A 13,312-nucleotide genomic window follows, 5' to 3' on the forward strand; every position below is an offset into this window, starting at 1 on the left:
GCTCACCCCAGCCCAGCGCCGGCCCTGAGCATTGCCATTTGGACAGATTGTGAATGTGAGACTGGGGGAGCGGAGCTTTCTGAGCCCCAGGCGGGCCCGGGGAATGGCCCCGCCGTTAGCGGGGGGCGGGCGGGGGTGTGCAGAGTAACCTCCAACCGGGGCCCCGCCGTTACTGTGGGCAGCAGGGGGGCGGGGTGGTGCAGAGTAACCTCCAACCACTGTCTGAATCATCCATTCGTTTTATAATTTGATTCCTATCACATCTAAAGAAGGCCTGAATCCCGGGGAGAAAAACATCAAACTGTTTCAGTAAATGCGCATTATCCCTGGGAAGAGCGAAATTAATTCATCTGCCATCCTGGTCCATAGTTCTTCCCAGTTACCATGACAACGGATTAAATGGTGTTTCACTCAGATTGTTTAAAGTGGGACATTGCTGCAGCAACATTGATGTTTGATGAAAAAAAATTCCCATGGGTCTTGTGAATGGAGGTTAATTTCCCGGTTCTCTAATTTACAACAAACCTCTTCCAGGAAATACACAGATATCTCGGACCCGGAAAAGTTGGATATCTGTTGGATATCTCATATCCTCCATCGCATGTTTTCCGATTTTTATCCATCTTCCCATTGAGTTTGGTAAAATCGGATTTCTACACATTTCCTGATTCTCTTCAAACGCCCCTGGGAATTCGTGGATTGCGTGAGATAAACAAATAATTTGTTCATAGCAAATAGACATGACCTCTCCTTGTGACAATTTGATTTAAATTCATCAGCATTTGACCATCTCAGTGTCCATCATGTTGTCGTTTCTCGATTAAATGTTCAACTTTGAAAGCCAGAAAATGAACGGAACTGTCCACACAAGAGACATGACGGTAAGACTGATGTTGATCAAATCAACAATTTCCAACATATGTGGACCACAATATGATTCATTGTTTAACGTGTGACATCTGATCTTAAAAGGTGAGGGAACTTGGATTCCTGGTGACATTACAGAAACTGACAAGTCCTCACTGTTTATTGAAATATTCCAGGACGTACCAAACCCAAACTGGTGAATGGAAGTAGTCCCTGTGCGGGGAGACTGGAGATTTGCTGGAGTGGAACCTGCGGCACAGTTTGCGATTATCGCTTGTTCTGGTCGTCAGCGAATGCGGAAGTGGTTTGTAAGATGCTGGACTGTGGCTTTGCGGTGGAAACGCCGCTTCACTCTCACTTTGGACAAGGATCGGGACCTGTTATTGGTCCAAAGGACTGCGGACACCAGCGGGACGTTGCAGTAATCTGTTCAGGTAAGAATCCAATAATTCTGGAAACGAACGGGTTACCGACAAAACCGGCTCAAGATAGCGGCAGCTCAAGATAGCGGCAGATTAGAATAACTCCCATCTTCAAAGAGAGGAGGCGCTCTAACAGTTTTTGGGAATATTTCGATCTCTTTCAGGATGAAAATACAGAATTTTCCGTGAGTGATCCATTCGGTACATTGAATAAACTCGGTTTGTTCTCACTGGAACGACGGAGGTTGAGGGGTGACCTGATAGAGGTCTACAAAATTATGAGGGGCATAGACAGAGAGGATAGTCAGAAGCATTTTCCCAGAGCAGAGGGACATTGGCTGAAATGCCCATTCGGAAATTCCTTTCAGTTCTATTACATTGCAGACAGAATCGCCAAACAGGACTGACAGACGCAATGTTCACTTTCCTCTCAAAGTGAAATTGTTTGACCAGAGCAGAGTCAGTTTCACACACTGACTAGGCTGGCATTGGCTGCATCTGCCCTGAGGGATCTTTTGTTTGGGTTGCAATGGCTCCCGGTGCCGAGAGATCTCAATAAATCCCTGAATAACCTATATCCTGTTTAATGATCTCTAATATTATCTCCAATTGATGAAGCTATCACTGTTTACTGGAATTTATTATACACCCGATCAATGTTTTCTAATCTAACCAATTACTCCACACCAACACATCATGTTTACTGTTCATTAAATTTACTCTCTTTATATTCACAACCAAGACCTGAGAATGCTCGAGAGTTCATGGCCTTCAAAATACAATAAAATAGGGAATTGAAGATATTCTCCCTAACGTCCCGTTGCATGGATAAAAAAAGGCTGCTGATTGGCGACTAGTTAACTGGTTTCTGTAGAGAGGGCACAATGGCCGAATGGCCTTCTTCTGTGTTCTAACCATTCCCTCCTTTAATATAATTTCCACCACAATGTAATTGCATCAGAACTCTTCATTCCCTCCGAAATCTAACACATCGGGACAGTGAACCGGCCTCAACTAAAGCTCAAGGATAACAAGGTAGCAAAAGGCCCAAAAGCGTCTTTCAATGACAAGGACAGTGAACAATACATTTTCAGGAGATAAATTAAAAACCCAATATCCCTGCAGCATAGAAACATATAACTATGAACATGATTATATTTGAACCGTTCTACATAGTCACCACAGGACATCCTGCGGACCATTAGCAATTCCATCCCGCGAATGGAATGGGAGAATTCAAAGCGCAGCTTTAATGGGGGAAAGACAGTTGGATAATTTCCATATCTTTATTTTACATTGGGCGATACAAAGAACAAAGAAAAGTACAGCACAGGAACAGGCCCTTCGGCCCTCCAAGCCTGTGCCGACCATGCTGCCCATCTAAACTAAAAACTTCCACACTTCCTGGGTCCGTATCTCTCTCTTCCCATCCTATTCATATATTTGACTATCCACTCTGTCTATGCCCCTCCTAGGAGGCCTGTAGTAAACCCCCAACATTGTGACTGCACCCTTCTTATTCCTGATCTCTACCCATATAGCTTCGCTGCCCTTTGAGGTGTTCTCCCATAGTACAGTTCTGATATTCTCCCTAACCAGTAGCACAACTCCACCACCCCTTTAACATCCCCCTCTATACTGCCTGAAACATATAAATCCTGGAATTGAGTGAGAAATTAAGAACATTCTGCGGAGTATGTTATGGACAATTGGATCTAAGGCAGCAACACCCAACGTTTAGCACCAGGATTTGATGAATCTAAGGTTCAATGTTTCAGGAAAACCAGGATATTTGGGACATTTGAAAGCAAATGGAATCTACTGATCATGCAAACAGAATATGCATTTGGTCAAGCCGCAGCTGTGGAGAGAAAGAGTAAACGTGAAGTTGATGACTTTTTATCATCACAAAAGCAATATTCAGGACAGCACTGTTAATGGGTAACCATCCCTGGAGTTGGAGGGTAGCAATGTTCAAATGGAGCATCTCCAATACCACTTTTCAAGGGCAGAGGACTCCTGAGGGATAAAGTGTTTATGGTTCTGGGGAGGTGGAAATGCTTTGGGATTACTTGGGCCATGACACAATGAGGACTGGGAATGAGAGTGAACAGAGGGGCAACCTGCTGGTCTTCGCCATCTCAATATCATTGTTACTTTGGTCATCGTGTTGTGAAGTCACATTGCACAGGGCTCGCTCACATCAGGAAGTGAATATGGAAAACTGCTTGGATCTGATGTGAACGATCTGTCCGTTCATGAGATCCCTGGTCTTTTTAGAAGAATCAATGTGTCGCTTAGGGGACATGTCAAAAACTGTGTTTGCTAGATCACACTGACGGCCACGAGAAAATGTGATTTAAATAAGTGATATTACCAAGGAGCATTTAGTCACTTAATTACCGAGAAATGGGAGTAGTGTGGGGAGTGGATGATCGTTATTTGACTCGAAACGAGTGAAACTTGGGACTAATCGTGGAAAAGTATGAATGAGCAGATGCATATTAATTCATAAATAATTTGCATTTTATGATTTATTCTTCTTCAGGCCGCAGAAATGCTCGGCTAGAAGGTGGTGTGTCCCGATGCTCAGGCAGACTGGAGATTCTGTATGCTGAAAACTGGGAAACAGTGTGTGACCGTCATTGGGATTTGAATAACGCCAACGTGGTCTGTGCCCAGCTTGACTGTGGGGTCGCAGTGCCCGTGCCCCGAGGGGTTTGGTTTGGAGAGGGCACTGGGCCTATATGGAGGAATCGGTTTGAATGTAATGGCAATGAGACAAGTCTGATGGATTGTCCTCTTTCTGCAGCAACTCAACACGAGTGTACCCACAGGAGCGATGTCAGGGTGATTTGCTCCAGTGAGTAAAAACTTACTGAAAAGAAACCTACTTCTTCCGCAAAAATATTAGCATTGTGCTTCTCTAAAATGACCAGATCTAAATTTCTCCTGTTTCACTATTCTTCTTCTACATCTGGTCTAATGGCGCAGATTATCCACAGCTATTTGTAAATTCATGAGTTTTGATTTTAAAATGTTCTTGTAGAACAAGCAGAAATGTAGCGGATACGAGTTTCACTGGAACATTTATGTAACATACATACACACATAATAGTTAGAAGCAGTAGTAGGCCAAGCAGCCCATCGAGCCTGCTCTGCCATTTAACAAGATCCTGGCTGATCAGATTGTAAACTCAACCCCACATTATTGCCTGTCACATAACATTTCATCTCCTTGTTAATCAAGAATCTATCTTGCCCAGTTTAACAAAAATCAAAGCTGCTACTTCAACTGCCTTTTGAAGAAGACCCAACCTTCTTAGAGAAGAAAATCTCCTAATCTCTGAATTAAGTGAGTGAACCCCTATTTTTAAATAATGACCGCTGTTTCTAGATTCTCCCAGAAGAGGAAACATCCTCTCCACATCCATCCTGTCAATACCCCTCAGGATCTTAAACGTTTTGATCAGGTCGCCTCTGATTCTTGGGATCTCCAGTGACTACAACCTTAAACTCTCCAACCTTTCCTCAACTCAATAATCCTGCACTGTCTCACTGCCAATTCACAACACTCTCGACCACTGCGACTCAAAAATCAAGGGCGCCTACCGTTCCATCCCCTGACCGCACATTGGGAAATCAGACCAGAAGACGGTGCACCTTCTCCCGGCATACAAGCAGAAACTCAAACGGGACAATCCAGCTAAGAAGGTTGTGCAGTGCTGGTCCGAGGAAACAGAAGAGCTCTTACGTGACTGCCTAGAGAGAGTGGACTGGTCCATATTTAAGAACTTAGTGACCAACTTAAATGAGTATGCCACCACCGTCACAGACTTCATCAGCAAATGTGTGGACGACTGCATGCCAAAGAAAGCAATATGTACGTTCCCCAACCGGAAACCATGGCTCAATCACAAGATTGGCTCCCTACTGAAGGACAGATCTGAGGCACTCAAGTCAAACGACTCTGACCTATACAAGAAATCCAGGTACGACCTCCGCAAAGCCATCCGAGATGCCAAGAGAGTATATCAAACCAAGCTAGAGTCACAGACAGACTCCCGGCGATTGTGGCAAGGATTAAAGAACATAACGAGTGACAAAGCCAAGCCGAGCAGTATCCCCGGCAGTGGCGCACCCCTCCCCCACAAACTCAATGCATTCTATGCTCGGTTCGAGCAGGTAACCAACAATCAGCTGTCGACTGCCCCAGCAGACCATAACTCACCCATACCCACCATCACAGTTTCCGAAGTCAGACCGGCCTTTCTGAAAGTGAAACCTCAGAAGGCGACGGGCCTGGGCGAGATCCCTGGTCGTGCACTCAGAGCCTGCACAGACAAGCTGGCAGAGGTGTTCGCGGACATCTTTAACCTGTCCCTACTCCACTCCGAGGTCCCCACCTGCTTCAAGAAGACAACCATCACACCGGTGCCAAAGAAGAACCAGGCAACGTGCTTCAATGACGACCGTCCGATGGCCCTGACTTCAGTCGTAATGAACTGCTTCGAGAGGTTGATCATGAAGCAATCTGCACATTCTCCCTGTGTCTGCATGGGTTTCCTCCGGGTGCTCTGGTTTCCTCCTACAGTCCAATGATGTGCAGGTTAGGTGGATTGGCCATGCTAAATTTCCCTTAGTGTCCAAAATTCCCCTTAGTGTTGGGTGGGGTAACAGAGTTATGGGATATGGTGGAGGTGTGCGGTTGGGTAGGGTGCTCTTTCCATGAGCCATTGCAGATTCGATGGGCCGAATGGCCTCCTTCTGCACTGTAAATGCTATGAATTCTACAATCAGTAAGAATGAACAATAACAGCTCCTCCACAATAGTCCTCAATACCGGGGTCCCGCAAGGCTGCTTACTTAGCCCCCTACTCTACTCCCTGTACATTCACGACTGCGTGGCAAAATTTGGTTCCAACTCCATCTACAAGTTTGCTGACGATATGACCATAGTGGGCCGGATCTCGAATAACGATGAGTCAGAATACAGGAGGGAGATAAAGAACCTAGTGGAGTGGTGCAGCGACAACAATCTTGCCCTCAATGCCAGCAAAACTAAAAATTAACTTCAGCAAGCAATGTACTGTACACACCCCTGTCAGCATCAACGGGGCCGAGGTGGAGATGCTTAGCAGTTTCAAATTCCTAGGGGTGCACATCTCCAAAACTCTGTCCTGGTCCACTCACGTCATCGCTACCACCAAGAAAGCACAACAGCGCCTATACTTCCTCAGGAAACTAAGGAAATTCGGCATGTCCACATTAACTCTTACCAACTTTTACACATGCACCATAGAAAGCATCCTATCTGGCTGCATCACAGCCTGGTATGGCAACTGCTTGGCCCAGGACCGCAAGAAACTTCAGAGAGTCGTGAACACCACCCAGTCCATCACACAAATCTGCCTCCCTTCCATTGACTCCATTTACACCTCCAGCTGCCTGGGGAAAGCGGGGAGCATAATCAAAGACCCCTTCCACCCAGCTTACTCACTCCTCCAACTTCTTCCATCGGGCAGGACATACAGAAGTTTGAGAACATGCACGAACAGACTCAAAAACAGCTTCATCCCCATTGTTACCAGATTCCTAAATGACCCTCTTATGGACTGACCTCATTAAAACTGCACCCTGTATGCTTCATCTGATGCCGGTGCTTATGTCATTACATTGTATACTTTGTGTTGCCCTACTATGTATTTTCCTTTATTCCCCTTTCTTCCCATGTACTTAATGATCTGTTGAGTTGCTCGCAGAAAAATACTTTTTACTGTACGTCGGTACACGTGACAATAAACAAATCCAATCCAATCCACGGTTCATGGACAGAAGATTCATTTATTCACCACCAACTCATTAACAATTGGTTATGTTGATTAAACAAATATTGGTATAATTGGCCAATTGAAAGCCTTTGATACACCGAAACATAGAATTTCAACAGTGCACAAGGAGACCATTCGGCCCATCAAGTCGACACTTTGAACAAGCACGCTACCTCAGCCCTATCCCACAACCCCACCTAGCCTGAACATCTTTGGAGACTAAGGGGCAATTTAGCATGGCCAATCCACCTAACCTGCACAGGAGGAAACCAGAGCATCCATAGGAAACCCCTGCAGTCACGAGGAGAATGTGCAAACACCACACAGACAGTCACCCAAGGCCAGAATCGAACCAGCGTCTTTAGCACTGTGAGCCAGCAGTGACGTTTACCTTCAACTTTCAGGCAGACACATAGCAACATAGAAAATAGAAGAATGAGAAATCCATTCTACCCTTCGAGTCTGCTCAGCCATTTATTATGATCATGGCTGATCATCAAGTTCAATACTCCAATCACCCTTCCCCCCCTCCCATATCCGTGGGTCCCGTTAGCCCCACAAGCTATATGTAATTTCTTCTTGAAGCTACAAAACATTTTGGCTTCAAGTACTTTCTGTAGTAGCGAATTCCATAGATTCCCCACTCTCTGGGTGAAGAAACTTCTCGTCACCTCAGTCCTAAAGGTTTTTCACCTTATCCTCAAATTCTAACCTCTAATTCTGGATTCCCCCACATTCGGGAACATTCTTTCTGAATCGACCCTGTCTAATCCTGTTAGAATTTTATATGTTTCTATGAGATCCCCTCTCACTCTTCTAAACTCCAATGAATATAATCCTATTCAACTGAGTCTCTCCTCATATGACAGTCCTGCTGTCCAAGGAATCCGCCTGGTAAACCTTCACTGACCTGCTTCCATAGCAAGAACATCCTTCCTCAGATAAGGACACCAAAACTGCACACAATACCCCAGGAGCAGCCTCCTCAATGCTGTACACAATCGCAATAAAATATCTCTGTTCCTATACTCAAATCCGCTCGCTATGAAGGCCAACATATAACTTGCCTTCTTTACTGCCTGCTTTTCCTGCGTGCTTACTTTCAGGTAATGAAAGTTTCCAAACACATGAAAGATTATGATTGCATTGAGATAGAGTAGAAAATGCAAATACAGAATCTGTAGAGACGTTTTTTTTACATTTAGGATTGTTTAATCATAACCGGGGAAGTTGACATCCCTGGACAATGTCACAGACTTTGACTCTTTCTGCCCAAGGACAAGTACTGGATTCCAGTGTATTCTGGGATGGCTGTAATCCAGCACTTTTTTGTGCAATCAGCCAAGGAGAAGATTGGAATTCTGTATTTTGAATCCCTGCAGTGTACTCCTTATATCTGACATGATGTGGAATATGTCCACATTGACAAGAATATGGCACCCAACAGCTATTGAAGATTCAGCTATTAATCTGAATCGGCTTGATCGAGACTTAACTCAGTTTGCCTGTCTTTGAACCATGTCATTTGAAAACTTTATCTAACAAAATCTATTAACCAAATTTTGTTCGCTCCACCTCGTTAAACAACAGTTATCTTGGGGAACAAGTGTAGAGATTCCAGATTTCCATTTTCCTTTTTGTTACAAGATGCTTCTTAAATACAGCTCTAAATTCAAGTATTTCAGCTGTTTCGTAATCTGCCCTACCTCCATCATAATATGGTGGTGATATTTGCTGGTGATTGCATAATGTTCAGCTCCATTCACCATTCTTCAGATAAGAAGACAATCCATCCCCACTTGCAGCAAGATCTGAACATCATCTTGACTTAAAACTGATAGATCGCAAATTGTAATAATCGCTTATTGTCACAAGTAGGCTTCAATGAAGTCGCTGTGAAAAGCCCCTAGTCACCACATTCCGGCGCCTGTTCGGGGAGGCGGGTATGGGAATTGAACCCGCGCTGCTGGCACTGTTCTGCATTACAAGCCCACTGTGTTAATTAGATTCACGCTAAATAAGAATGAAACAATCACCATCATAAAAATTAAGACATCTAAGCACCTTCTCTTGACAGGAATTGGTCTTTGTTCTGTTCACTATCAAAGCATGTGTCATTATTGACCAGAAATTTAACATTAACAAGTTGCATCAATGCCTTGGCCAACAGAGCAGGTCAGATGCTACTGATTTTGCAATGATCCCCATTTGCCTCGATAGATGCAGCTGCAAACAATACTTAACAATTTCATTTTGACTCAGGACAAGACAATCCGTTGGAATCCTCTCCATCCTGTAGTTGTACAGTTGGCAGTAGATATGTCTGCCTGTTATTTACAATGGTTCCAAACTCTGGAAATCCTACTCGAACAGCATTGGAGGAGAACATGCTTCAAGGAAGTCACTCGGTGCAATTGGTGAGGACGACCCACACCCAAATTCTCAAAGGAAAATGGGGAGGAAAATACATTGCAACCCAACAGCAATGTCACACCTATAGAAATAATAAATTACCGTCTCCTTGTTATGAAATTCTCCGAGTATATTTCCTATGTTTGCATTAGTAATTGTTTTTAACATTTTAAACCCCTTTCTTGAATAAATTTTAACTCAAATGTCTACAAGTTTGAGGGGCATGGACAGGGTGAATAGGGAACACCTGTTCCCCTTAGCTGAAGGGTCGGTTAGGAGGGGACACAAGTTCAAGGTGAGGGGCACAAAGTTTTGGGGATTTGAGGGAAACATTTTTATCCAGAGGGTAGTGATGGTCTGGAACACACTGCCTGGAAGGGTGGTAGAGGCAGGTCCCCTCACATTTTAAAAAGTACCCGGATGAGCATGTGGCAATTCGAGGCTATGGAACAAGTGCTGGCAAATGGGATTAGGTAGGCAGGCCAGGTGCCTTTCTTGGGCAGTGCAGATTCAGTGGGCTGAAGGGCCTTTTTTGCAACGTATTTTTCTATGATTTTGTGATTCTGTCTTGTAAGGCAAATTCTCCTGTAATTTACCTCTTTCAGTGACAGGCGGCAGAGACTCGGGTTCAATTTCGGCTTTCGCTCATTGTATTTGCAGTTTCTCCCTTTCTTTCCGTGTCTGCCTGGGTTTCCTCCGGGTGCTCCGGTTTCTTCCCACAGTCCAAACATGTTAGGTCAGGTGGATTGACCTTGCTAAATAACCCCTTAGTTTCGAAAGATGAGCAGGTTAGGTGGGGTTATGGCACAGTAGCACAGTTGCTTCACAGCTCCAGGGTCCCAGGTTCGATTCCTGGCTTGGGCCACTGTCTGTGCGGACTCTGCATGTTCTCCCCGTGTCTGCATGGGTTTCCTCTGGGCACTCTGATTCCTCCCGAAGTCCCTAAAGATGTGCTGTTAGATTAAGTGGACATTCCAAATTCTCCCTCTGTGTCCCCAAACAGGCGCCGGAATGTGGCGACTAGGTAGCTTTTCACAGTAACTTCATTGCAGTGTTAATGAAACGTGTAGCAATAAAGATCATTAAGGTAGAGCCCTGTAGAGATTCTATGAACCATTCAGGTCAATCTGGGATATCGTTTCTTCAAGGTCGCTGATTCATCTCTGAGGTTCTTTGTACAAAATACACAACAGTTTTAAATTGCAAGTTTGTAAAGAAATGTAAAACAATATACATTGTCTTGTTTGTGTTATCAGACAACTTCATCATTGAGCCTGATTATTTTAAAACTATTTTGAAGGGCAGCACGGTAGCACAGTGGATAGCATTGTGGTTTCACAGTGCCAGGGTCCCTGGTTTGATTCCCCGCTGGGTCACTGTCTGTGTGGAGTCTGCACGTTCTCCGCGTGTCTGCGTGCGTTTCCTCCGGGTGCTCCGGTTTCCTCCCAGTCCAAAGACGTGCAGGTTAGGTGGTTTGACTATACTAAATTGCCCTTAGTGTCCAAAAAGGTTTGGAGGGATTATTGGGTTATGGGGATAGGGTGGAAGTGAAGGCTTAAGTGGGTCGGTGCAGACTCGATGGGCTGAATGGCCTCCTTCTGCACTGTATGTTCTATGAAGGGGTGATTTGCGTAAATGACGGATATGGGTCAGTGATGGATACGGGTTTATGTATTTCCCTACAGATTTTACTCTGCCCAATATTTATAACACAGGTCCGCAAATATCTTTCAAAAATGTAACTTATTGAAAAATAAATGCTGGAGAGAATCTCCCAGAGACTTTTTGCCAACTATCACAGAATCTTTCATCATTGAAATTAATCATCATTGTCCGGGAGTTATTGAATTGTAAAGTTTCCTGTTTTACTTCAAATTCACAATTGTTTTCAATTCGTTTCTTTTTGCAGATGGAAGTTGGCCGCTAAGATTGACGAATGGGGAAAGTCGGTGTGATGGGCGAGTGGAGATTCACAAGGGCAGCTGGGGCAGAGTGCAGGACAGCCTGTGGGACCAGAATGATGCTGACGTCGTCTGCAGACAGCTGGACTGCGGCTCCGCGATCGCAGCGTCTAACTCCTCAAAGTACGGAGAGGGTGAAGGGCCAGTGTGGGTGAATGAAGTCCAGTGTAAAGGAAATGAATCGCATCTCCACAACTGCAGCTCATTCACATTCAACTCGACTCTCACTGACAGCACCGCCGTGGGGGTTTTGTGTTCAGGTGATTAAACATTTCACTTTTACAGAAACATAACAGAAATTGCTAATCTGCTGGGAAACGGTAAAATCTTGGTCACTGGTTCCTCAGACTGTTTTTTTTAACTCGGGAGTGAGTGCAGAGGAAGGTAGATTGGGGCAACAGCGACTTTTTATCGCACATTTAATGAAGACACAAATCACAAGGAGCTTCACAGGGGCAGAATCTAAAAGGAAACTGGACACAGGGCCCCCAAATATTCTTGTTCACAGCAGATTATAGACTGGTTTTCTGTTTAACCTGTGAATCTCCCATTTTGAGATCAATTGTATATCGACACCTGCTGCTCCATCCAACATCTTGCTGAGATATCCTGGTTTACTGCCTTCTTTCGGCTGGACCAACAGCCACGGAATAGTTTATTTCATCTTTCTTTTCACACAAACACCAATTACTAACGTGACTGGCAGTTTGGTGACTAATTAAACATCAGTAATTTCCTCATCCCACCAGCCTGTTTGCACAGTGTGGTATGAATGGTTCCTGTTCAGGTATGCCACTTACATTTCCAGATTTACTCAAATTACCGCAAAGGCAGATTTAGTCCTTACAACAGGAAATGGATCAGTGAAACAATGAACATTAGTTTAATCCATTATAATCCTTTGGTCAATATAACCCCAGACCACTGCTCTATATTTACATACAACATTTTGGAATACAGATGAACAGGGATAATACCTGTAAGTCTACAGTCTGCTTTATGAAGCAGAAGTAAGACATAAGGTGGAGAGGAATTGAAACTCGAAAGGAGCAGTGCCAGCTTGTGAAATCTCTAGTAATATAAACCTGAGACTAGGTCACATAATAATATTTTTACTGTCACCTGTAGGCTTACATTAACACTGCACTGAAGGTACTGTGAAAAGCCCTGAGTCGCCACATTCCGGCCCCTTTTCGGGTACATAGAGGGAGAATTCAGAATGTCCAAATTAGCTAACAACACATCTTTCGGGACTTGTGGGAGGAAACCGGAGCACCCAGAGGAAACCCATGCAGACACAGGGAGAATGTGCAGACTGCACACAGACAGTGACACAAGCCGGGAATCGAACCCTGACACTCTGGAGCTGTGCTACTGTGCTGCCAAAGCATCATCAGGATTTTTTGTCCATTGCTGAAGCTGCCCACCATTCAAATCCTATCCAGGGAGGAAATTGCTGGGGCCTTGACAGTAATCTTTTTATCCTCATTGCCTACAGGTGAAGTTCTGGAGGACTGGAGAGTAGCCAATGTTGTTCCATTGTTTCAGAACGGCAGCAGAGATAATCCAGGAAATTATAGACTGGTGAGCCTTATGTCAGTGGCAGGGAAAGTATTGCAAAAGATTCTTAGAGATAGGATTTACTCACATTTGGAAACAAATGCACTTCTTAGTGATGGACAGCATGGTTTTGTGAAGGGGAGGTCGTGCCTCACTAATTTCATCGAGTTTTTCGAGGAAGTGACAAAGATGACAGATGAGGGAAAGGCAGTACTTCAGAAAAGCCTTTGACAAGGTACCTTATGGTAGATTGGTACAA

General features: G+C 44.5%; 1 protein-coding gene across 1 annotated transcript in view; it reads left to right on the forward strand.

Moving 5' to 3' along the window:
* Positions 1–211: 211 nt before the first annotated feature.
* LOC140395259 (scavenger receptor cysteine-rich domain-containing protein DMBT1-like) overlaps positions 212–13,312 on the forward strand; it is a 34,491-nt gene continuing 21,390 nt past the window's right edge. Inside the window, exons 1-4 of the mRNA XM_072482825.1 lie at positions 212–881; positions 1,044–1,301; positions 3,838–4,152; positions 11,442–11,753. Coding sequence (XP_072338926.1) covers positions 1,181–1,301; positions 3,838–4,152; positions 11,442–11,753 — 748 coding nt within the window. The 5' untranslated portion in view covers positions 212–881; positions 1,044–1,180. The remainder of the gene's footprint in view (positions 882–1,043; positions 1,302–3,837; positions 4,153–11,441; positions 11,754–13,312) is intronic.

This window comes from Scyliorhinus torazame, chromosome 18 (genome assembly GCF_047496885.1).
Source record: "Scyliorhinus torazame isolate Kashiwa2021f chromosome 18, sScyTor2.1, whole genome shotgun sequence".
Lineage (NCBI taxonomy): Eukaryota > Metazoa > Chordata > Chondrichthyes > Carcharhiniformes > Scyliorhinidae > Scyliorhinus > Scyliorhinus torazame.